General features: G+C 41.0%; 1 protein-coding gene across 5 annotated transcripts in view; it reads left to right on the plus strand.

Annotated features, from left to right (window-relative positions):
* Positions 1-26,636, plus strand: part of LOC140476882 (intermembrane lipid transfer protein VPS13B-like) — a 957,534-nt gene that overhangs the window by 160,182 nt on the left and 770,716 nt on the right. For all 5 annotated transcript variants that reach the window (XR_011960620.1, XM_072569770.1, XM_072569768.1 and 2 more), the window contains exons 12-15: positions 9,216-9,303; positions 11,372-11,566; positions 17,334-17,503; positions 23,444-23,638. Coding sequence is in view for 4 of the 5 variants with exons in the window: in XM_072569770.1 (XP_072425871.1) it covers positions 9,216-9,303; positions 11,372-11,566; positions 17,334-17,503; positions 23,444-23,638 (648 nt within the window). In the remaining variant the exon portion in view is untranslated. The remainder of the gene's footprint in view (positions 1-9,215; positions 9,304-11,371; positions 11,567-17,333; positions 17,504-23,443; positions 23,639-26,636) is intronic.

Raw genomic sequence — 26,636 nt, forward strand, 5'->3', positions numbered from 1 at the left:
AGAGTCAAAGAGTGTGGTGCTGGAAAAGCACAGCTGGTCAGGCAGTATCCAGCAAGCAGGAGAATTGACGTTTTGAACATAAGCCCTTCATTTGGAATGAGGCTTGTGGTCCAAGGGGGCTTGATATGGAGGGGAGCAGAGAATATGATTTACTTGGACTTACCGAAGGCTTCAATAAAGTCCCACAGAAAAGATTAGCATGTAAAGTTAGAGCACATGAGATTGGACAAAGTGTACTGACGTAGATAGAGAACTGAAAATGTGTTGCTGGAAAAGTGCAGCAGGTCAGGCAGCATCTAAGGAGTAGGAGAATTGACGTTTCGGTCATGAGCCCTTCTTCAGGAATGAGGAAAGTGTGCCGAGCAGGCTAAGATAAAAGGTAGGGAGGAGGGACTTGGGGGAGGGGCGTTGGAAATGCGATAGGTGGAAGGAGGTTAAGGTGAGAGTGATAGGCTGGAGTGGGGGTGGGGCGGAGAGGAAGAAGATTGCAGGTTAGGAAGGTGGTGCTGAGTTCGAGGGTTGGGACTGAGACAAGGTGGGGGAAGGGGAAATGAGGAAACTGGAGAAATCTGAGTTCATCCCTTGTGGTTGGAGGGTTCCTAGGCGGAAGACGAGGCGCTCTTCCTCCAGCCGTCGTGTTGCCATGGTCTGGCGATGGAGGAGTCCAAGGACCTGCATGTCCTTGGTGGAGTGGGAGGGAGAGTTGAAGTGTTGAGCCACGGGGTGGTTGGGTTGGTTGGTCCGGGTGTCCCAGAGGCGTTCTCTGAAATGTTCCGCAAGTATAGAACTGGTTAGCAGACAGAAAACAAACAGTAGGAATAAACTGACCTTTTTTCTGATCACTAGCCAGTAGCTAGTGAGATACCACAGGGATCAGTGCTTGGACCTCAGCTATTTACAATCTACATTCATGATTTAGATGAGGGAACTAAAAATAATATCTCCAAGTTTGTAGGTGGCACAAACCTCAGTGGGCGGCTGAACTTGAAGGAGGAAGCAGAGATACTTCACTGTCACTTGGACAAGCTGAGTGAGTGAGTGATTTTTATATGAAGGGCAATAGATTAAGAAAGGCCGACATGCAATGAAAGAGGGTGGCTTCGTACACCAGTTGCTGACAGTAAGTATGGAGGTGCAACGGGCAATTAAGAAGGCAAATGTCATGATGGCTGTCAGGTGAGAGGATTTGAGTAAATAAGTAGGAATGTTTTGCTGCAACTGTCCAGGCCATTGATAAGACTATTTGTGGAGTATTGTGCACAGTTTTGACCTCCTTTGCTGAGGAAGTATGTTCTGACTATTGAGGGAGTGGAAAGAAGGTTTACCAGCCTGCTTTCTAGGATGGCAGGATTGATGTATGAAGAGAGACTGGATCAGTTTGGATTATGTTCACTGGAATTTAAGAGTGAGCAAAGATCTCATAGAAACCTACGAAAATTCTCACAGGACAAGGCAGGGTAGGTGGAGTGAGGATGTACTCGATAACTGGAGAGTCCAGAATCAGTGGTCATGAGGATATGGGATAGGTCATTTAGCAGAGATGAGGAGGACTTTGTTTTTAGACCCTAAGAGTGGTGAGCCTGTGGAATTCTCTGCTATGGGAAACTGTTGAGGTTAAAACTTTAAAGATTTTCAAGGAAGAGTTCTTAGGACCAAAGGGATCCAAGGATATGGAGAAAGAGTACTGAGTTAGATGATCAGCTATGTTCATACCCTGTACTGTATTTACATTGTGATAATATTGGAGTAGCATCAATGTAACGGGAGTAATAATCTAGAATTCCAGACTGCTGCTCTGGAGACATGAGGTCAAATTCCATCAACTTAATTTAGTTTTAATTATTATGTCTGGAATACAATAGTCACATTACTGATAGAAGCATAGAAGACAGGAGGAAGGGTAGGCCATTTGACCTCTTGAGTCTGCTCCACCATTCAGTATAATCAGAGACTTAAGGGCAACAGAGGGTGATGTGTGTGTGTATGGAATGAGCTGCCAAAGGAAATGGCGGAGACTGGTACAGTTTCAACATTTAAAAGGCATTTGGATGGGTATGTGAGTAAGAAGGGTTTCGAACGATATGCTGGCAAATGGGACTAGATTAATTTAGGATATCTGGTCAGCATGGACGAGTTGGACTGAAGGGTGTATTTCTATGGTGTTAAGCTCTGTGACTGTATGATCATGGCTGATTATTGAGAACAATACCCTAATTCCGCCCCCCCGATCTCTTTAGCATCAAGACTTATTTACCTCCTTAAATACACAATGTTTTGGCCTCAACAACTTTGTGACAGTGAATTCCAAAGGCTCACTAGTCTCTAGGTAAATAAATTTCTCCTTATTTTAGTCCTAAAATGTTTGCCCTTTATCCTTAAACAATGACTCCTAGTTCTGGAGTCCCTAACCATCAGGAACATTGTTTCTTCATCTAAGCTGTCTGGTCCTGCTATAATTTTATAGATTTCTATGAGATCCCCCTTCTAAACTTCAGTGAATACAATCCCACCAATTCAATCTCACCTCATACGTCCGTACTGCCATTCCAGGAATTAATTTGGTAAACACTCTGTAAAGCAAGAATATCCTTTCTTAGATAAAGAGACCAAAATATACACAATGTACTAGTTGTGGTCTTGCATTGCTGCAGTTATGCAGGGCAATGTGCCTTTATTTCTGGATTTGAATCTGTTTGCTATGAAGGGCAAAATATACCTTGCCGCCTTTACTGTTTGCTGCACCTGTGTGCTTACTTTGAGCAACTGGTGCACAAGGACACCTGGGTCTCATTGAACATTCCCCCTCTCAATTTACATCTATTCAAATAATAAACTGCCTCAGTATGTTTGCTACCAAAGTGGATAGCTTCATATTTATCCATATTATACTCCCATCTGCCATGGATTTGCTTGTTCACTCACCCTGTCCAAATCACAATGCAGCATCACTGCGTCCTCCTCATAGCTCACCCTTCCACCCAGCAATTGTGTCATCTGCAAATTTTAAGATATTGCATTGGTTCCCTTATCTAAATCATTTACATTTATTATGAATAGCTGCGGTCCTAGTATCAATCCCTGAGTTACCCTACTAGTCACTGCCTTCTATTCCGAAATAAACCCATTTATTCCTACTGTTAGTTTCCTGTTTGCTAACCAATTTTCTGTTCATCTCAAACACTACTCCAATCTTTAATTTTCAGACATCAATGCCTTTTGTGGAACTTTGTCAAAAACCTTCTGAAAATCCAAATAAACCACATCCACTGGCTCCCCAAACAACTGTACTAATTGCATTCTCGAAGAACTGGTATTATTGCTCGACTGCTAATTCAGAGACCTGGGAATAATTTAAGGACTTGGGTTCAAATCCTGCCATGGCAGAAGGTAGAATTTGAATTCACCAAATACGTGAAAATTGGGAGTCTAATGATGACGATGAAACAACTGTCGATTGTTGGAAAAACTCATCTGGTTCACTAATGTCCTTTAGGGAAGGAAATTACCATCCTAACCTAGTCTGGCCTAAATGTGACTCAAGACCCATACAATATGGTTGCTACTTAGCTACCTCTAAGCATTTAGGGATGGGTAATAAATGTTGGCCTGGCCACATCCCCTGAATGAATAAAAGAAAATTCCAGTAGGTTTGTCAGGCATGATTTCCCTTTCGTTCGTCCACATTGATTGTTCTGCCACTGTTTTCTAAGTGCTCTGCTATAAAATCCTTGATGATGGATTCTAACACTTGCCCCAATACTGACGGCAGACTCTCTTGTCCATAATTCCCTATTTTTTACACAACCTCCCATTTTAAATGATGGGGTTAAATACGCTACCCTCCAATTTATAGGAACTGTTCCGGAGTATAAAGAATTTTGGGAACTCACCACCAATACATCCACTATTTCTAGGGCTACTTCCTTAAGTACTCTGGGATTTGGATTATCAGGCCTGGGGATTTATCAGCCTTTGATCTTATCAATTTCTCCAACATTTCTGTACGAATACAGATTTACTTCAGCTTCTTCCTCACACTCAACCTTTTGTTCCTCATCATTTTTGCTACATTATTTGTGTCCTCCTTTGTGAAGCCTAAAGTCAAGTATGCATTTAATTTGTTAGCTATTTCTTTGTTTGCCAATATAAATTCCCCCATTTCTGACCTAAGGGACCTACATTTAGTTTTCACCAATCTTTATCTGTCTGCATACCTATGGAAACTTCTTCCAGTCAGTTCTTATATTACACTCACACTCTATTTTCCCTTTCTTAATCAATCCCTTCACCCTCTTTTGCTGACTTCTAAACTGTTTCTAGTCCTCAGGTTTTCTCTTGCCAATTTGTATGTCTCCTTTTTGCACTGAATGCTACTTCTAACTTCCTTTATTTGGCCTGATTTGGCCACTATTCTCTTTGCACTCTTGTGCCAGATAGGAATAAACAATTTTTGCAGTTCACCTTTTTTGTCTTTTTGAATGTTTGCTGCTGCCTGTCATTTTTTTATTCACTCACGGGATAAGGCATCGCTGACTAGACCCACCTACCTTCTCAACCTTACACCCTTGTGTGAGTTATGGTAACCCTCAGATTAAACCAGTTGTGTCTCTCCAATAAGACAGCAGCCCCATGGTCCTCTGAGACTATGTTGACTTTGCTTTTACTACATCTATCTCTACCGTGACATGTTTGACTGAGTTACCTTTTAAGTAACATGACTCTGTTGTATCACATTGCTACACAAAAGTCAAGTACTGCTGGTGTATCTATGTTATTCAAGATTGTGGCTTGCCACTACTTCAAGGCAATGAGGGAAAGGCAGTATGTGCTGTTTTCTGCCACCAATGCTCACATCTTATAAATAAATTAAAAATAAATGAATGAGTACTACAATGTCATTGTGAAGATCCAATGTTTTTCTCTTAGTCTGTTTGCGGGAGAAATTGGAAGTAAATTCACCATTGGGTCATCTTTATTTGTGTTGTGGATGCCAGAGATGTGGATGTCACTTAACTTTTCATTGCCTTGGTTAAAACTTTTGCCAAACTGGAATTCAAAGATTTGAGGTGTTGGTTCATCATGTATTATGCTTATGTTGCATTATTTGTTATGAAAATGTTTTTGCAAGAAAAGAAACTTTGCATCCTGCGTGCTTGAATTATGTTCAAGGGCAGCAAATAATCGAGGATTGGGTGTCTGAGTTAACAGGAGAAAAAAGGAACCTTAGTGTTAACACTGGCAAAAAGACTCGGGCAGATCTTAATGAAGTGCTAAAGAGTGTGCCGATCAGCTGAAACATTTAACTGACTGATAGGAAGTGGAAACACTTGGTATGAAGTAAATGGATAGACGAGAAGATGTGAGATGTACTGCCTGGTGAGGTGGTGAGGCAAATCATATCAGCATATTCTAGAGTGAGTAGGGCAGAATTTTTTGATAGAGGAGAAACTGTAGGTTATTTTTATATCTTCAAAATTCATCAAATGGACCTCCGCATAGTCGTTAGCTTTGTGTTCTGTTGATCATAAAGCTTAAGTCTACTCATTATATTACACACTGTAGGAAGGTTGACTTGAACCTTTTGGATGGAAAGTGCATAAAATCTTATGATTGATACCTGACAAACAGGAAAATAGTTGTGGTTATTGGAGGTCAATCACCTCAGCTTTCAGGTATTTCAGTGTTCTAGGCCAAACCATCTTCAGCTGTTGCTTGATCAATGACCTTCCCTCCATCATAAAATCAGAAGTGGAGATGATTGCTAATGTTTGCACAATATTCAGCACCAATGTTAAGTACCTCAGGTACTGAAGCAGTATATCAAGACCTACCCAATATCTAGGTTTGGGCTGAAAAGTGGCAAGTGCCACACAAATGCCAGGCAATGACCATCTCCAGCAAGAGACAATCTAACCACTGCCCCTTGACATTTAATGGCATTACCATCACTGAATTCCTTACTGTCAACATCCTGGATGAGTTCCATTAACCAGAAACCGAACTCACCATTTTTAAAATTCATTAATTGAGGGCATCATTGGCTCGGCCAGCATTTATAGTCCATCCGTAATTGCTCCGAAGGAAGTGACAAGTCAACCACATCGCTGCAGGTCTGGTGTCATAGCCAGGTGAGGGTGGCAGTGTTATTCCCGAAACAACAGTTTGAACCAGATGAGTTTTTCCGACAATTGGCAATAGATTCATGGTCAGATTTTTATTGGATTTAAATTCGACCATCTGTTATTGCACGATTCAAATCCGGTTTACCAGAACCTTACCTGCGTCTCTGGATTAACAGTACAGTGATAATACCACTAGGTAGTCTCCTCCCAGTATGGCATCATAGTCATTCAGCACAGAAACAGACCTTTCGGTCCAACACATCCATGCTGACCAAACATCCCAATCTGACCTAGTCCCATTTGCCAGCATTTGGTCCATATCTCCCTGAACCCTTTCTTTTTATATACCCATCCAAATGTCTTTTAACTGTTATAATTGTACTTGCCTCCACCACTTCCTCTAGCAGCTCATTTCATACATGCACCAACCTCTTTTAAAAAAAAGTTACCCCTCAGGTCCTTTTTAAATCTTTCCCCCTGTCACCTTAAACCTATGCCCTCTAGTTTTGGACTCTCCCACTCTAGAAAAAAGACCTTGGCTATTCACCCTGACTACGCCCCTCATGATTTTAAAAAAATCTCTATAAAGTTACCCCTCAGTCTCTGCTGCTCCAAGGAAAACAGCCTCAGCCTATTCAGCCACTGCGTGTAGCTCAAACTTTCTGGTCCTGGCAACTTCCTTGTAAATCTTTTCTGAACTCTTTCAAATTTCACAACATCCTTTCTACAGAAGGGCGACCAGAATTGTATGCAGTATCGTAAAAGTGGCCTCACCAATGTCCTGTACAGTTGTAACATGATGCCCCAACTCCTATACTCAGTGTTTAACCAATGAAGGCACACATGCCACACACAACCTTCATCACCCTGGCTTGCCTGAACAAGTGCTGCTCCAACAGAACTCAAGACACTTGACACTATCAAGGCCAACTCAAAAAGTGTGGCACTGGAAAGGCACAGCAGGTCAGGCAGCATCTGAGGAGCAGGAGAGTCAATGTTTCGGGCATAAGCCCTTATCAGGAATATTCCTAATGAAGGGCTTATGCCCGAAACATGGACTCTCTTGCTCCTCAGATGCTGCCTGACCTGCTGCGCTTTTCCAGCGCCACACATGTTGACTCTGATCTCCAGCATTTGCAGTCCTCACTTTCTCCTCCACCATTAGGGACAAAGCAGGTTAATTGATGACACCACATTCACAAACATTCAGTCTCTCTGCCACCAAGACTAAGTAATCGCAGTGTGTACCATCTACAAGATGCACTCAGAAATTCACCAAAGATCCTGAGACAGCGCCTTCCAAACCCAGAACCACTTCCATCTGGAAGCACAAGGGCAGCTAATAATGGGAACAACACCACCTGCAAGTTACCATTCCAAGCCACTCCTCTTCCTGACTTGGAAATATACCACCATTTCTTTGTTGACACCTTAGTCAAAATCCTGGAATTCCATCCCTTAATGAATTATCCCTTACCCTAACCCTAACCCTGTATCATGTGGGCTGCAGTGGTTCAAGAAGGCAGCTCACCACCATCTTCTGAAGGGCACCTGGGGCGGGCAATAAACACTGGCCTAGCCAGTAATGGCTATGTCCCATGAGTAAATGAAAACAAGGATCTCCATAGAAACAGATGACTTTTAAAAAGAGATTAATTTCCTAAACTACCAATGGAAATAAACCAGTGCACGTAATTTCACATTTTAAGACTTTTACTTTAATCAGTGAACTAACATCAACAGGGAGTATTAATTGACAGACATCTTGTAGATTAGACCAAGAAAAAGGGTAAGCTCTGCGTTCATGAACTGATACAATGAAATTTGTCTTTGGAAATACAAATACATGTGTTTTGGCAGATATTTAGCATTTCAGGAGGAATACCACTGTATTTGAAAGGCCAAGTCACTCCATCTATCCAGTGGAAGTTCACTTCTTCCCATTGCATCATATTGAAACTTCCAATATCCTCTACAGTTGTTTCAGTCGTTATTTGAGTTTTCCAGACATGATTATCACAAGCAAAGCAAACTTCAAATACTCTCCATTCCGTAAATCTTCAAGACCCTCTTTGCTACCTTCCTTGAGAACAGACAAAAAACTCTCACAAGCAAACCACCTTAGTTGTTAACATAAGACCATTCACCTTCCTTTCCTACAGAAGTAGTTTCTTTATTTCTTTGTCTCATGCAACAGTTATCCTTTGATGTAAGATGCTGTGAAAAGGTGATAAAATTGCATATTCCACTGTACCAATTATTTTTTCATTTCCATCCCTATTGGCTACCATATCATGGGATTTTGCAAACCGAGGTGTTTATGCAGAATTTGTTGTTTTACTTTGAGTTTACATGTCGAAGTATTCCTGTTGTGCAAAGTTGAGCATTCAAGACAGCTTCTTAAAATTACAATTGTCCTCAATCTCTGAAACTTTGTTCAGTTGAGCACTGAAAATAATCATTCCAAATTAGGTATTCAAAGCCATCCTGTAAAATCAACAGCAGATGATTGTAGCTTTTACCTTTTGAGTAGTCTGGTTTGCAGAGGAGAAAATTATTTTACTCTCAGGTAATGGTCATGAATATGGAATAGCTGAGAAAATGAAATCCAAACAGCTTTCCAGCATCCCACAAGGAAAGTATGGCAAAGTAGAACACAGCAATGGAAAGTATTGTTCATGTATTGGAAAGCTATTGCACGATTAAGCTGGATACCTTCGAGTAAATTTCAAGATGCTATTTTAATTGGTTTCACATTGTAAAATCAATATTTAAACACATTATTACATTTACTAATGGTCGAAGATACATTTGGAGACAAATTTCCTGTGATTTTATTGACTGTGTAAATAACTAAAATTAGATATTAACTGGTGAAATGGTGACTCAAATTGTATAGTGCTTTTGTGCACAACCTGAATTCTGTCGCTTTACTTGAGCAGGAGAATGCTTTAGATAACCTCTGTTCTCTTTCGCTGATAAGCCTTTGTGTAAAAGGCTATGCAAATACAAATAACATTCACATAAAGTGTTGTAATCTGTGAGTTCCATCCTTTTGGAACTTAAGTTTTATTTGTCTTTCTTTGTTGGCAGGAGACATACACAGAGATAGCTGGTGTACAGCGTTTTGGGGCCTTCTACATGGATTACCTATACACAATGGAGTGTAGTAGTGGCAAAGGTATTGCTTTATTTTCTCTTTGATGTTTGCTTCCCTCCCCTTGAACTAGACAAACAAATGTTTCTTCATAGACATTTGGTCCTTGACCTGTTGCCCTCTCTTTTACCTCAATCTAACCAGGATAGTCTGAGATTATACCTTCAAGAAAGGACTGTAGGATAAGCACTGAATATGGATTAAATTGCGAAACTAACAAGAGTGCTTTTGGTCAGCTCACATGTTCAATGCTTTCTATAAACAATGTGCCCTGCTCTATGTTGTCTTTCTAGATGATTTAATCTATCGCTGTTTTACAGACACTCTCTTCACAGCGAACTTCACAATATTTCATAAAAGTTAATCCTTTTCATGTAATTGCAAAGTCTGTTACTATAATTGGAGATTGTTGTTTAGTCAGCCCAAGAGCTTTTTCATGACATCAGTATTCAAAAACAAAACACTTCGACTATTCACCTTATCTGTGCCCCTCATAATTTTATAAACTTTTATAAGTTTACCCCTCAACCTCCTATGTTCCAGTGAAGAAAATTCCCGCCTATCTATATTACTCAGTCCCGGCAACATCCTGGTAAATCTTCTCTGAACGCTCTCCAATTTAAAATAATTATCATATTGGAACTGGAATGAAGTTGCTGCAGCGCACTCTTGGCTAATATTTGAGCAGACATTTTACAGACCCTATTGCAGCCGGTTGATGTTTGCTTTGAGGTGCCTGCTAGATTAATAGGAGCAGTTTTGTGTGGTTTTTCTGAACCAGTTAAATTGCTGGAAGAAAATAGACCCAGATCATGTGATTTCTATAGCAGATCACAAGACAATGCGATGGATTGAATGGATAAATCAGTTGGCCAGAAAGGATTTAAAGTTAATATTCTTGTAATAGTATAGTAAATGTTTAACTAAATTAAAGCTTGAATTATTAATCATTCACTAAAAGGTAAACTACTCAGTTAGTAATCCACAACCTTCTGTGCCATTTTATCTTCATGATGTAACTTCTCCAGAAAGAGAAATTAAAATCTGTTTCTTAGTTCCTCTTTGTCCTCTTTTTAAAACTGTTTGCTTTTCTGCACCTCTTTATCTCTGACTCCAGTCGGTTCAGTGTCTCGCATTTAATTGAGGCTAAGAGGCTAGACAGGTGACTTCCTTCCAGTCCTATATCATCACTGTCATACAAACGATATCATACTCCTTTCTTGCCGTATTGCTAACATCTGTCCAGTCACTACATTGTCAGAGTAATGGTTTGAAACTTATGTATTTGAATCACTTTTCAATGGGATTATTTTTAAGTGGTTAAATGAAAATGATGTATCATGTCAAAGGTATATTGAGTACCTTGTCAAGACAATGCTTCCCATACTTAGGAAAACATTCTGGTGGATTGGCTAAGACCAAAGTAAACATTGTGCAAAAAAAGCTCAGTTTAAAAAATCTAAATTATGTGCTTCATAGGTGAGTAATGTTCCAGCTTCCCTGTTGATTGATTGCAAAGTGAGCTAATCTCTTTGCTTTATGGATGTTAGGAAGAGAAAAATTGAACTCTTCAGCTGTATGGCTTGTATAGTAAGGATGCCTTTACAATGAAGCAACAGTCTGGGCAAATAAATTATAATTTTGGGTTTTAAGTTAGACAAATCAATGCCTGCACAACTAGCCTGATGTGTAGTTGGAACCTCAACTACATTATTGAAGTTGTAACTCTGCTCCTGCCTTTACACACATTTGTGCACTGCTGATGTCAGATAGTCAGAATTTCGAATGTTTAAGTACTACTCGGGGAAAGTAGGGTGCAAAGCAATGCTTGCTGATTAAACTTAGGTTAGATAGTTTAAAAGTTCTCAGGTAGTCAAAACCAATGAATAATCTATATGAATGTTTTGACGTTGCTTCGGATTTATTCTTTGCTTAATATTAATTTGACTATTCCAATGCGGTTTTGGTTAGCATTCCATCAGTTCTCTCTTTTTAGAGTCTGGTTCAGTTTATTCTTTTGGGTTCATAATTGGCAGAACTGTTTTTATTCAAAAAAGGAGGTGCTGATGCCATATGGTTGTTTTATTCTCAGGTTCTGTTAGTCAACAACAAGACGTTTCTGCAAATAAAAGTGAAGATCTGGGCAGTGTCCAAGAGATGTCCACAAAAAGTCTAGTTATAGGTCCAATGGAGGTTCGGCTGGACAGTAGCTCTGTTCACAGAATACTAAAGATGGTGGCCTGTGGACTGGACCATGAGTATGAACCATACAGTAAGCCTCACTCAGGTTAGAACAAAATTGTAGTGATCCTACAAAAGTATTTACTGTAACTTTTTTATTCTCATAGTTTTTACAGTTGGTAAAAGTAGCGTCAATGTATTGTTATATTATACTGTATAGTTAAAAATTACTTAATTTTAGTTTGCATCATTTCACCTTTTCTATTGGCAATCGAGCCAAACCTGCTCATTCTGCTAAATTTGGGTTTAGCCAGAACCACTCAGCTCCTGACCTAATGTTTAGATTAGATTTAGATTAGATTAGAATAGTGTTGGAAAAGCACAGCAGTTCAGGCAGCATCCGAGGAACAGTAAAACCGACGTTTCGGGCAAAAGCCCTTCGATTTTCCTGTTCCTCGGATGCTGCCTGAATGGCTGTGCTTTTCCAGCACCATTCTAATCTAAACTCTGGTTTCCAGCATCTGCAGTCATTGTTTTTACCCTCCTGACCTAATTACAGCCTTGGTTTAAACAGAAAAATACAGTTGAACTCCAGTGGGGAGGTGAATGAGACACTTCTTGATGTCAAGGTTGCATTTGACCAAATGTGGCATCAAAGAACTCCAGCAAAACTAGAGTCAATAGAAGCTGGGAGGAGCAAGCTCTCTGCTGATTAGAGTCATACCAAGCACTAAGAAAGGTGGTAGTGGTTGTTGGAGGTCCGTTAATTCAACTACAGGGCATCTTTACAGGAGTTCCACATGGTAGATATTTTCTAACCAACCACTTCAGAGTTGTCATTACACACTCCTGGCGCAGGTGGGACTTGAACCCAGACCACCTGGCTCAGAGATGGAGACATTACCACTGCACCACAAGAGCCCAACAGTTTCTCATGAGAATATCCTAGGCCCAAACATCTTTAGCTGCTTTATCAATGATCTTCCCTCTATCAGAAGAACAGAAGTGGTTATGTTTGCTGATGATTGTGCAATGTTTAGTACCATTGCACACTCCTCAGATACTGAAATTTTCCATGTCCAAATGCAGCAACACCTAGATGATATTCAGGCTTGATCTGATAAGTGGCAAGTAATATTCGCACCATACAAATTCTAGCCAATGACCATCTTCAACAAGAGAGAATTTTAGCATCACTGAATCGCCCACTATCAGCATCTAGGGTAGGGGTGGTGTTGTTTGGGTTGGGGAGTACCTCAGTGCCTGACTTATCAAAGCTGCCCATCATCGTTAATGCACAAATCAGGAGTGTGATGGACTATTACCCACTTCCCTGGATGACTGCAGCTCTGACCACACTTAAAATTTGACAATAACTAGGCCAAAGCAGCTCACTTAATTGGCACCTCATTTACAAGCACTCACTTCTTCCACCACTGACACTCAGTAGTAGCAGTGTGTATCATCTACAAGATGCACTACAAAAGTTCACCAAAGCTTCTCTGACAAAACCTTCCAAACCCATGACCGTTACAATCCAGGACAAAGGCAGCAGATACATGGGAACATCACCACTTGCACATTCCCCTCCAAGCCACTCACCATCCTTACTTTGAAATATCACTGCTCTTTCCTGTCCCTTTGCCAATATCCTTAAACTTCCTATCTACACCAATGGACGAGAGAGGTTCAAGAAAGTAGCTCATCATCACATTTCCAAGGGTGTCTAGAGATGGGCAATAAATGCTAACAAAGCCAGTGATCCTCACATCCCAGGAATGAATAAACATCAAAGTGATGAATCACTTTTACACAGTGCAGTAGGTATCCGTTTGACTGTTTGTGTTTGTGCTGACATCCAGTTAGATCCATACCATTGTTCTCTTCTCATAGAACTTATGAGCCATATATTTATTTGAAATGTCAATATGTCAGTGGATCTGCTTCCATTGCCCTTTCAGGCAGGTAGACCAGTTCATCAAAACACATCTTTCCTCTGGCACTTTTTCCAAAGATCATTCATCTGTATTCTCAACATACTAATCCTCTATTTCTGGAAATAGTTTTGTCGTATTTAAGCCTATGAATATGCATATGAATATGCAGAATATATTAATACACCTGCAAAATTAATTTTTATGTACATTGCACTTTTTCCTGGTGGGGATGGGATTCATGAAGATTCTACTGCCTTCCCATATCAACACCCTGACCAATCAGAATCTATCTGTTGTATGTGAGAACTAAAATGGACAATTAACTGTTCTTTCTTCATCTCCATGCCAATGATAGGCCAACCAATCAGTACCCTTTTTCTCACGCTGTGTAAATTCATGTTCCTTTTTCAAGTTTATTTCTTGCATCCCAGTCCTGATGAATTTGAATTTGAATTTACTTCATTGTCATGTGTCCTGGGGCACAATGAAAAGCTTTGTCTTGCGAGCAATACAGGCAGATCACAGAGTTAAATAGCATAGCTATGCAAATGATAGGTAAACAGTGGGGAAAACAAAAATACAGGTACAGGCGAACCAGTGTGTCTGGAAAAGCTTCAACTCCCTGTCTCTTTTCATCAAGATTTAATTTCTGGACTATCAAACAATTATTTAGGATTTGATAAACAGACCTAAATAAAATAAGTTTAAAAACATTAACACATAAAATGTAATGGCCACAGGCTGATCTTCTCAATGGACCAAGTGTTAGATGTGGAAAACTCAGTGAACTGTGCACTGTCTCACCTGAACCAATACTGTTTGGATTCAAAACTCTATTGTCAATCCAACTAAATGTTAAGTTTTTTGAAATTCGTGCTCTTGGTTAAGTAACCTCTCATTTCGAACAATATTTCTGACATTAAAGCCCACATCTCTCACGAGCATTCAAACCTATAGCACCAACTGCTTTCTTGGCAACATACTAACCAGTTGGCTGATCAGAGCCCACATCTGAAGGAACATAAGAATTAGGAACAGGAGTAGGCAATTCACACCTTTGACCCTGCTTTGCCATTTATCATGATCATGGCTGATCTCGTCCTAGTCTCAACTCCACTTTCCTTCCCATGGCCCTTTATCTCACTTTTCATCAGAAACATGTCCATTTCTTTCTTGAATCTGTTGATTGATTCTGCCTCCACTGCACTCAGAGTTAGTGAGTTCCACAGATTCACAACCCTCTGAGAGAAGCAATTTCTCACCCCAGTTTTGAACTGGCCTGCACTTATTTTATATCTATGACCTCTTGCTCAAGACTGTCCCAAAAAGGAGAACATCTATTCAGCGTGTATCTTATTAATCCCTTTTAACATTTAATGTACCTCAGTCAGATCCCCCTTCATTCTTCTGAACTCCAGTGAGTACAAGGCCAAACTATTCAACAGTCCGACAGCCCTTTCATCCCGGGAATCAACATTGTGAATCTCCTGTGAACTGCCTCCATTGGCAGTGCATCTTTCCTCATGTAAGGAGGCAAAATTAAACCCAGTATTCCAAATGTGGTCTCACTATTGCCTTACATATTTGTAACAATGCTTGTTTACTTTTATAATCCAGTCTTCTGCAATAAATGCCAAAATTCCGTTTGCTTTTCTTATTATATGCTGCACCGACATACCCACTTTCTGTGTATTGCTCAAGGACACCGACATATCACTGCACAGATGCATTTTGAACCTACTTCCCATTTAAATAATAATCTGTCGTCTTATTTTTCTGGTCAAATGGACAACCTTGCACTTATTCACATTAAATTCCATCTGCCAGATTTTGGCCCACTCTCCGAACCTATCAATATCCATCTGTAAACTCTTTTCTCCTCATTAAAGCCTGCTTTCTTATCTATGTTTTTTGGCATCATCCATGAATTTTGCTATGTTACACTCTGTCCTGTTTGCAGATCATTTACATAGATTGTAAATAGTTAAGGTCCAAGAACTGGACTCTGTGATGTCCCACCGATTACAGTTTGCCACCCAAAGAAAGATCCATTTACCCTGACCCTTTGTTTTCTGTCAGTCAGACAACTTCTGTCCAAGCCAATATTCTATCCCTAACCTCCTGGGATATAACTTTCTGTATCAATCATTTATGTCTTGTCAAATCCTTTCTGGAAGTCTGGCTTTACCAAATCCACTGGATCTCCATTATCCACCTTGTTGGTTACATCCTCAAAGAACTCCATCTGGTTTGTGAAGCATGACTTGTCCTTCATGAAACTGTGCTGTCACTGGTGAATTGTGCTTTGTTTTTTCTAAGTGTTCAGTTATCTCCTCCTTTATGATTGAGTCCAGCAACTTCCCCATTACAGAGGTTAAACTAACTGGTGCACAGTTTCTAACTTTTTGCTTATCTCCTTTTTTGCATAAGGGTGTCACATTAGCATGTTTCCAATTGTTATGGGCCAGACCAGACCCACTCAAAATACTTTAAGAAGGTAGCCGAGATCCTAACTTTTTCTTTAAAGGTATACGTAAGGTACTGTGTTTCAGATGTAATGTGAGTGGTATCCAATTGACTTGACATTAAGCAAAACACAATTTATTTAAACACTACAATTAAAATAGACAAAAGATAGAAGACCTTAGAATAATTTAACTCTATTGGAAAACTTAACCAAATAATAGATACTGTTTAATTGTTACTAATGAGCTGTTCCAATATAGTAATATTCCATAAACACACCCCTTGGCAAAAAGGCAAATTCAGATAAATAGATTTGTCTCATAGGTAACCCAGTAACCCAGTAGCAGAGAGAAACCTCGGCTTCTAGCTAGAAACGAGTGAGAGAGAGAGAGAGAGAGAGAAGATAGCTTCTACTTCTTCAAAACTCTAGCAGCTGTTTAGACTCCAACAGCAACTTATTAAAGCTGAACCTAAAAACTTAAAAAAAAAATCCTAGAAATCCTGGTCTGAGAGAGCTGGCCACACCCATCCATCCAGGCTGCTTCTATTATTCCAACATTTTAAAAAAAAACAAGGTCTCCCAAGCTGTTTACTTTATGTGTATTCAATAGACAGCTTAACATCTCTGCTTTAAAATCTCTCTCCAAAAAAATACAGAACCACATAACCTCTTAAAGCCACAGTATAGTCACATTATCCACTGGCACCTTTTCAGGGATTTTTGAAATGTCTATCAAGGAAATAGTATATAAGTAAGAAGGTTTTGCTAAAATTGTGCAAGGCACTAGTCAGAGAACAGCTTGGATCTTATTAACAGTTTTGGTTCCCTTACCTATGGAGAGATATGCTGGCATTGGAAGCAGTGTAGAGTAGGTTCATTAGGTTGATGCCTTCTATGGAGGGACTGTCTTATGAGGAAAGGTAGAGTAGGTCATGGCTGTACATGTTAGAATTTGGAAGAATGAGAAGTGACCTTATTGAAACATTGAGATTTCTTAGTAGGCCCAGCAATACTTTACAGTTAAATTCAATATAAATGAGAATATTTCCTTCATCTTGCTAAAAGTATGCCCCTTGCATTTAAAATTCTGATTTCCCTCATCACTCAATAATAGACCCACTTTGAGACATGCTCTGGCAAATCTCTCTTTACCCATTTGCCTTTACTGCAATGTGAAAGCTGTCAGTATATATCCACACAGTTTATTTCACAGTACTATCTAGTTTGCTAGTTCTTGAAAGGTGTCAATTGTTCTTTTTAAGAATCCGAATGTAGCTAAGCAATTCTGAGACTTACATTTGTGTCTGTTTATATAATGTAAGATGCTAATCCATTACTGTTCCAATAGTCATGTCTCATTAAGTTTGTTATCATTCTGTCAATATTGTGTTTGCTTTCCAAACTACCTCCAGTTCTTCTAATAGTAACAATTATGTTTAAGCTGATATTATTCCTTTGAAATCTTTCAGAAACTGTGGATGAGAAGAGAACAATGCTAAATCAAGAAGAATTAGCTGCTTTAGAAGAGTATATTCCAACAAGATTAACTTGTATAACTGTTTTAAAAACAACAATTACAATTACTCTTGCTGAATTCAACCTGCTGGACAACCTACTTCCAATAATTTTAGGTGAAAAGGTAAAAAGCCATTTACATAGAACATAGAATAGAACAATACAGCACAGAACAGGCCCTTCGGCCCACGATGTTGTGCCGAACTTCTATCCTAGATTAAGCACCCATCCATGTACCTATCCAAATGCCGCTTAAAGGTCGCCAATGAATCTGACTCTACCACTCCCACGGGCAGCGCATTCCATGCCCCCACCACTCTCTGGGTGAAGAACCCACCCCTGACATCTCCCCTATACCTTCCACCCTTCACCTTAAATTTATGTCCCCTTGTAACACTCTGTTGTACCCGGGGAAAAAGTTTCTGACTGTCTACTCTATCTATTCCTCTGATCATCTTATAAACCTCGATCAAGTCACCCCTCATCCTTCGCCGTTCCAACGAGAAAAGGCCGAGAACTCTCAACCTATCCTCGTATGACCTACTCTCCATTCCAGGCAACATCCTGGTAAATCTTCTCTGCACCCTCTCCAAAGCTTCCACATCTTTCCTAAAGTGAGGCGACCAGAACTGCACACAGTACTCCAAATGTGGCCTAACCAAAGTCCTGTACAGCTGCAACATCACCTCACGACTCTTGAATTCAATCCCTCTGCTAATGAACGATAATACTCCATAGGCCTTCTTACAAACTCTATCCACCTGAGTGGCAACCTTCAAAGATCTATGTACATAGACCCCAAGATCCCTCTGTTCCTCCACCTGACCAAGAACCCTACCATTAACCCTGTATTCCGCATTCTTATTTGTTCTTCCAAAATGGACAACTTCACACTTGGCAGGGTTGAACTCCATCTGCCACTCCTCAGCCCAGCTCTGCATCATATCTAAGTCCCTCTGCAGCCGACAACAGCCCTCCTCACTGTCCACAACTCCACCTATCTTTGTATCATCTGCAAATTTACTGACCCACCCTTCGACTCCCTCATCTAAGTCATTAATAAAAATTACAAACAGCAGAGGGCCCAGAACTGATCCCTGCGGAACTCCACTTGTAACTGGACTCCATGCTGAATATTTACCATCTACCACCACTCTCTAAATTAATAAATCTATGTAGAAAGGAAAACTATTTCTTTTAGATATGACATTTCAATTGGATTTCTTCAAATTGTTTGCCAATTAGGGACAACAACTTTAATTGTCCTTTTTTTACATTTTTTAACTACCTCTACTTAATGCCACATTTGTAGTAGTATAAAATTAGGATAATTTTATACAATTATATAAAATGTTAGTATAAAATTAAAATAGTGACTTTGGAAAGGCCTGTGACAGAGCACAGCCTTCTATAGGCAACAAGGTTGATCATGTTACTGCTGGGTTCTGGAATGGACTAAACTGCTGCAGATAATGAAAGTTGATAGTGTGTGAACATTAGGAATATATGAACATTGGAGATAGGCACGGGTATAGATAATTTGGCCCCTTGTGTCAATTAGCTCAGGACTGAATTTTTTTACCTCCACCATTTTCTTGCACCATCCTTGTATCCTTTGATGTCTTTGGTATGGAGAAGCCGTTGATCCCTATCTTCAACATGCTGAATGACTGTTTTCCCATAACCTTCTTCTGCATTCATTAATTAGAACAATTCACTGCCTGAGTGAAGAAATTTTCCTCATCTCAGTCCTAAATAGTATACTGATTCTGTTCCTTGACATTCCTGATGAAGGGCTTATGCTTGAAACACCAGCTCTCCTGCTCCTTGGATGCTGCCTGACCTGCTGTGCTTTTTCAGTGACACACCTTTCGATTCTATTCTCAAGGAGAGCCAGGGAAAATATCCTCTTTAGGCAAGCAAGAAGTTTGGAAATTTCAGTGATATCATATTGCATTCTTCTAAACTATTAGAGAATACATTTCCAGTCACCAACTATTACCTCATATGGCAGTCCCTCTGTTAAAGGGAGTAATCTAGTGAAACTTTGTTGTATTTTCTCTTTGCCAAGTATATCCTTCTTGAAGTAAGGAGACAAGAACTGCACATAGTATTCCAGGTGTGGTCTCACTAGGGCTCCACAGTTGTAGCAAGACACCTTTAGTTCTGTGCTGAACTCCTCTTGCACAAAAGGTCAACGTACCATTTCCTTCCTAACTTGTCCGACCTCCAAATTAACTCTTCGTGTCCAACAATCCATTTAGCTGTCGATTCTCACTCACTCACCATTTAAGGAAGGCTCAGCATTTGTGTTTACCCTACCAAAGTGAATAATTTCACATTTTTTGTATTATGTTCCATCTATTTTCTTGCCCACTAATTAACTCTACAATTCCACCAAAGCTGCTTTGTGTCCTCCTCACAACTCTCATTCCATCTAGTTTTGTGTTTTCAGTATATTTGAAAATCTTACATTTGATTGCCATGTCTAAATCATTATGTTGAGTGTGAATAACTTGGGTCCAATCTAAGAATGATCCATTTATGCCTATTCTGTTTTCTGTTCATTAATAAATCCTCAATCCAGGTCAATATATTGCCTGTAAAACCATGAGCTCTAGTTTTATTTAATAAGTTCTATGGGAATTTATCAAAAGCCTTCCGGAATCCAAATACTCCCCATCCACAGGTGCCTCCTAATTGCGCACTCAGAAAATTCCAACAGGTTTGTTATACACAATTTCCCTTTTCTAAATCCATGTCCACACTTGGTGAGCAAACTTTATTTTCCAAGTGATCAGAATCACATTCTTTATCATAGATTCTAGCATCTTTCCACTGCTGATGCCAGGCTAATATGTCTTTATCATAGAATCATAGAATTCCTGCATTGAGTCTGCTCTGATCCTCCGAGGAGCAAGGCACTAAGACCCTGCCTCCTGCCCTATTCCCGTAACCCTGTATTTACTATGGTCATTTCACCAAGTCTGCAATCTTTGGATTGTGGAAGGAAGCCGGAGCACCAGTAGAAACCCATGTGGGGAGAATGTGCAAACTCCACACAGACAGTCACCTAAGGCTGGAGTTGAATCTCGGTCCCTAACGCTGACAGGCAGTAGTGCTAACCACTGTGCCACCCATTCCCTGTTTTCTCCCTCCCTACTTAAATTAAATAATGGGTATATTTGCTACCTTCCAATATACAGGAACCATTTCTGAATCCCTGGAATTTTGGAAGGCGACCGCCAATCAGATCTTTCCTCTCCAGGCACCTCTATCAACACTCAGGAATGCAGCTAATCAGGTCCAGGCCATTTATCAAGATGCAATTCCATTACTTTCTCCAGTAGTACTCTTTTTTTTTTGAACACCTACTAATTTATTCAGTTCTTCATTCTTGCTAGTCTGTTCTTTTACATTCTTAGGAGCTTTTTTGTAGGTTCCTCCATGAAGGTGGGTGCAAACGTATTTGCTTAGTTTATCTGCCGTTTCCTTATTTCATAATCTCCTTTCTGTGCCTGTAATGGGCCAAACATTTGTCTTGTGTAATCTTTTCCCTTTCATATACTGTACCTATAGAAAATTTTACAGCCTTTTTTTTACTGTTTCCTAGTGGTTTACATATTACCTTCCATTTTCTCCTGCTTTCTCAGTTGTTTTAGTCGTCCTTTTTTTGATTTCTAAACTGCTCCAATTCCCAGTTTTATTACTTTGGTAAATTCATAAGTAGTATTAGATCAAAGGAATTCTTGTTAGCCATGGATAGATTGTTTTGTCCTTTTGGTTTTTGTGCCTCAAAGGAGTGTATATTTTGTTTTCAAGTGTGCATTAATTCTTTAAAACTAGATTTTAGTTATCTACCATGATACGTTTTAATGTGGTTTCTCAATATATTACAGCCAACTTGCCTCTCATACCTTTGTAGTTTTCTTTTTTAGATTTAAGCCACTAGTTTTGAACTGAACTGTATCACTTTGAAACTTAATGGATTGGATTTTCAGAGGTGTGGCAGTCTCATTGCCACTTAGACCGATCTTTTTTATGAAATAAGGGAGCTCCGTGTTTCTGACGGCTCCTTAAGAAGTGCGGAGCCATGCTTCCATTCTGTCAGTTCTTTTATAGTGCAGTACTGTTGGAGGTAGGCCAACTGTGTCCCTTTAACAGCATTTAATTGCCATATTCTGAAATGTCATGGTCCTGAGTGTTGATTTGATAGCTGCTGTCAGATTGTAAGTACATAAGGTAAATGCAATAGAACATAGAACAGTACAGCACAGAACAGGCCCTTCAGCCCACGATGTTGTGCTGACCACTGATCCTCATGTATGCACCCTCAAATTTCTGTGACCATATGCATGTCCAGTGGTCTCTTAAATGTCCCCAATGACCTTGCTTCCACAACTGCTGCTGGCAACGCATTCCATGCTCTCACAACTCTCTGTGTAAAGAACCTGCCTCTGACATCCCCTCTATACTTTCCTCCAACCAGCTTAAAACTATGACCTCTCGTGTTAGTCATTTCTGCCCTGGGAAATGATCTCTGGCTATCGACTCTATCTATGCCTCTCATTACCTTGTATACCTCAATTAGGTCCCCTCTCCTCCTCCTTTTCTCCAATGAAAAAAGTCCGAGCTCAGTCAACCTCTCTTCATAAGATAAGCCCTCCAGTCCAGGCAGCATCCTGGTAAACCTCCTGTGAACCCTCTCCAAAGCATCCACATCTTTCCTATAATAGGGCGAACAGAACTGGACACAGTATTCCAAGTGTGGTCTAACCAAAGTTTTATTGAGCTGCAACAAGATCTCACGATTCTTAAACTCAATCCCCCTGTGAATGAAAGCCAAAACACCATATGCTTTCTTAACAACCCTGTCCACTTGGGTGGCCATTGTAAGGGATCTATGCACTTGCACACCAAGATCCCTCTGTTCCTCCACACTGCCAAGAATCCTGTCCTTAATCCTGTACTCCGCTTTCAAATTCGACCTTCCAAAATGCATCACTTCGCATTTATCCAGGTTGAACTCCATCTGCCACCTCTCAGCCCATCTCTGCATCCTGTCAATGTCCCGCTGCAGCCTACAACTGTCCCGCTGCAGCCTACAACGTTAGGGTGCCATGTGCAGGGCGAGGGGCGAGGGGGGGGTGGTGGGGATGTATGTAGGGTGCTCTAGGGCAAGTGGTAGGGTGCCAGGGTAGCATGCCAGGTGAGTAGTGATATTGTGCTCGGTTAGTAGGGTATCAAATGGGGAGAGGGTTAGGATTCCAAGAGTAGGATATCAGATGAGTCTGGTTTGGGAGCCAGCTGGTAAATGCCAGCTGGCCAGGGTGCCAGGTTAAAAGTGGAATGGAGCCAGGTACATGATGCATTATTTAGGGTGCTTGGGAGAAATTGGGTCTGGTGAGATTAGGGAGTGAGTGTTTGTGTCTGGGGCAGTCATGTCCAGTGAGGAGGGAGGGGTGTCATGATGGTTCCAGCGTAATGGTTGATTTGGGGAGGGGTCTTGATTTGCATATTGTAGCCTTAATTTTGTCTACACTGGAAGTGTTTCACTGTTTAACTGTGAAGACATGCAGCAAACTGCTGTCTTTGCTGCAAGTGCACTTCCTCTGGCAGGCATCAACAGGAGCTTTGTAAAATGATTCTTTAGCTAATTTAGGAAAACAGAGACCAGTTTCACATAGAATTACATAATATGTTCGGCAAAGAAACAGACCAACTGATTTGTAAAGGGGCTAACGCTTCATGTGAACATCCCCCCACCCTATGTATAATCCTATCAGCATATCTCCCATCAGCTTTCCCACTTGTGTTTGTGGCAGTGAGCTCCATATTCGAATGACTCTCCAAGTCAAGAAATTTCTCCTGACTTTCTTACTGGCCTCCAAACTCTTATTTGTTATTTTCATATTTATGGTCCCTAACTTTGGACTAAATCACAAGGACCTTACTGCTTTGTGGGCGGATGATCAGTTTAAGCAGGACTGTATATAATCTCTCATGGTCTGCATGTGTCACTATTTGAAATATTATCTTAAAAAAAATTATTTTGTTCTTCTAGAACTCCATGTCTTATGTAAGTGCGCCACATTTTCATCCATTGCGACCTTTACCTGCCTTGAGAATACAAGTGGACAAGGGCAGTTTGGAACATTCTGTGCCAATGTATGCTGGGCAACTTGTACCTGCTGTCAGCAGCCTTAATCAACCATCTGATAACTTGCTGCACAACTGCTATGCACACTGTTATGTTAAGGTAAGGTATTATACAGCATTTTTCTCAAATTCATTCAGTTTCACGGTGCTTACTTTCATGATTAGATTAGATGAGGGCAGCAATAGGAGGATAGAGCAGATGAATGCATGGCTGAGGAGCTGGTCTATGGGAGAAGGATTCACATTTTTGGAACATTGGAATCTCTTTTGGGATAGAAGTGACCTGTACAAGAATGGTGGATTGCACCTAAATTTGAAGGGGACTAATATCCTGGCAGGGAAATTTGCTAAAACTGCTTGGGAGGATTTAAACTAGTAAGGTGGAGGGGGTGGGACCTAGGGAGATAGTGAGGAAAGAGATCGATCTGAGACAGGTTCAGTTGAGAACAGATGTAAGTCAAACAGTCAAGGCAGGCAGGGACAAGGTAGGAGAAATAAATTAAACTGCATTTATTTCAATGCAAGGGGCTTAACAGGGAAGGCAGATGAACTCAGGGCATGGTTAGGAACATGGGACTGGGATATCCTAGCAATTACGGAAACATGGCTCAGGAATGGGCAGGACTGGCAGCTGACTGTTCCAGGATACAAATGCTACAAGAAGGATAGAAAGGGAGGCAAGAGAGGAGAGGGAGTGGCATTTTTGATAAGGGATAGCATTACAGCTATGCTGAGGGAGGATATTCCTGGAAATACATCCAGGGAAGTTATTTGGGTGGAACTGAGAAATAAGAAAGGGATGATCGCCTTATTGGAAAAGGATAGACCAGATCTAAAAGTTGAAGTTCTAACTTGGAGAAAGGCCAATTTTGATGGTATTAGGCAAGAACTTTTGAAAGCTGATTGGAGGCAGATGTTCGCAGGTAAAGGGATGGCTGGAAAATAGGAAGCCATCAGAAATGAGATAACAAGAATCCAGAGAAAGCATATTCCTGTCAGGGTGAAAGGGAAGGCTGGTAGGCATAGGGAATGCTGGATGACTAAAGAAATTGAGGGTTTGGTTAAGAAAAAGAAGGAAGCATATGTCAGGCATAGACAGGATAGATCGAGTGAATCCTTAGAGTATAAAGAAAGAAGGAGTACACTTAAGAGGGAAATCAGGAGGGCAAAAAGGGGACATGAGATAGCTTTGGCAAATAGAATTATGGAGAATCCAAAGTGTTTTTATAAATATATTAAGGACAAAAGGGTAACGAGGGAGAGAATAGGGCCCCTCAAAGATCAGCAAGGTGGCCTTTGTGTGAAGCCACAGAAAATGGGGGAGATACTAAATTAATATTTTGCATCAGTATTTACTGTGGAAAAGGATATGGAAGATATAGACTGTACGGAAATAGATGGTGACACCTTGCAAAATGTCCAGATTAAAGAGGAGGAAGTGCTGGATGTCTTGAAACTGTTAAAGGTGGATAAATCCCCAGGACCTGATCAGGTGTATCCGAGAATGCTGTGGAAAGCTAGAGAAGTGATTGCTGGGCCTCTTGCTGAGGTATTTATATCATCAATAGTCACAGGTGAGGTGCCGAAAGACTGGAGGTTGGCTAACGTGGTGCCACTGTTTAAGGAGGGTGGTAAGGACAAGCCAGGGAACTATAGACTGGTGAGCCTAACCTCGGTGGTCGGCAAGTTGTTGGAGGTACATCCTGAGGGACAGGATGTACATGTATTTGGAAAGGCAAGGACTGATTCCGGATAATCAACATGGCTTTATGCGTGGGAAATCATGTCTCACAAACTTGATGAGTTTTCAAAAGAAGTAACAAAGAAGATTGAGGGCAGAACAGTAGATGTGATCTACATGGACTTCAGGAAGGCGTTCTACAAGGTTCTACCAGGACAGAACCCCACTGGTCCTCACCTACCACCCCACCAACCTCCACATACAGCGTATTATCCGCCGTCATTTCTGTCACCTCCAAACGGACCCCACCACCAGGGATATATTTCCCTCCAACTCCCCTATCAGCATTCCGAAAAGACCACTCCCTCTGTGACTCCCTCGTCAGGTCCACACCCCCCACCAACCCAACCTCCACTCCCGGCACCTTCCCCTGCAACCGCAAGAAATGCTAAACTTGCGCCCACACCTCCCCCTTTACTTCCCTCCAAGGCCCCAAGGGAGACTTCCATATCCGCCACAAATTCACCTGCACCTCCACACACATCATTTATTGCATCCGCTGCACCCGATGTGGCCTCCTCTATAATGGGGAGACAGGCCGCCTACTTGCGGAACGTTTCAGAGAACACCTCTGGGACTCCCGGGCCAACCAACCCAACCATCCTGTGGCTCAACACTTCAACTCCCCCTCCTACTCCAACAAGGACATGCAGGTCCTTGGACTCCTCCATCGCCAGACCATAGCAACACGACGGTTGGAGGAAGAGCGCCTCATCTTCCGCCTAGGAACCCTCCAACCACAAGGGATGAGCTCAGGTTTCTCCAGTTTCGTCATTTCCCCTTCCCCCACCTTGTCTCAGTCAAATCCCTTGAGCTCAGCACCGCCTTCCTAACCTGCAATCTTCTTCCTGACCTCTCTGCCCCCATCCTACTCTGGCCTATCACCTTCACCTTGACCTCCTTCCACCTGTCGCATTTCCAATGTCCCTCCTCCCTACCTTTTATCTTAGCCTGCTGGACACACTTTCCTCATTCCTGAAGAAGAGCTTATGCCCGAAACGTCGATTCTCCTACTCCTTAGATGCTGCCTGACCTGCGCTTTTCCAGCAACACATTTTCAGTTCTACAAGGTTCCCCATAGGAGACTGATTAGTAAGGTTAGATCTCATGGAATACAGGGAGAACTAGCCATTTGGATACAGAACTGGCTCAAACTTAGAAGACAGAGGGTGGTGGTTGGAGGGTTGTTTTTCAGACTGGAGGTCTGTGATCAGTGGGGTGCCACAAGGATTGGTGCTGGGCCCTCTACTTGTTGTCATTTACATAAATGATTTCAATGCCAGCATAAGAGGTACAGTTAGTAAATTTTCAGATGACACCAAAATTGGAGGTGTAGTGGACAGCGAAGAGGGTTACC

The sequence above is a fragment of the Chiloscyllium punctatum genome, chromosome 5 (genome assembly GCF_047496795.1).
Source record: "Chiloscyllium punctatum isolate Juve2018m chromosome 5, sChiPun1.3, whole genome shotgun sequence".
Taxonomy (NCBI): Eukaryota; Metazoa; Chordata; class Chondrichthyes; order Orectolobiformes; family Hemiscylliidae; genus Chiloscyllium; species Chiloscyllium punctatum.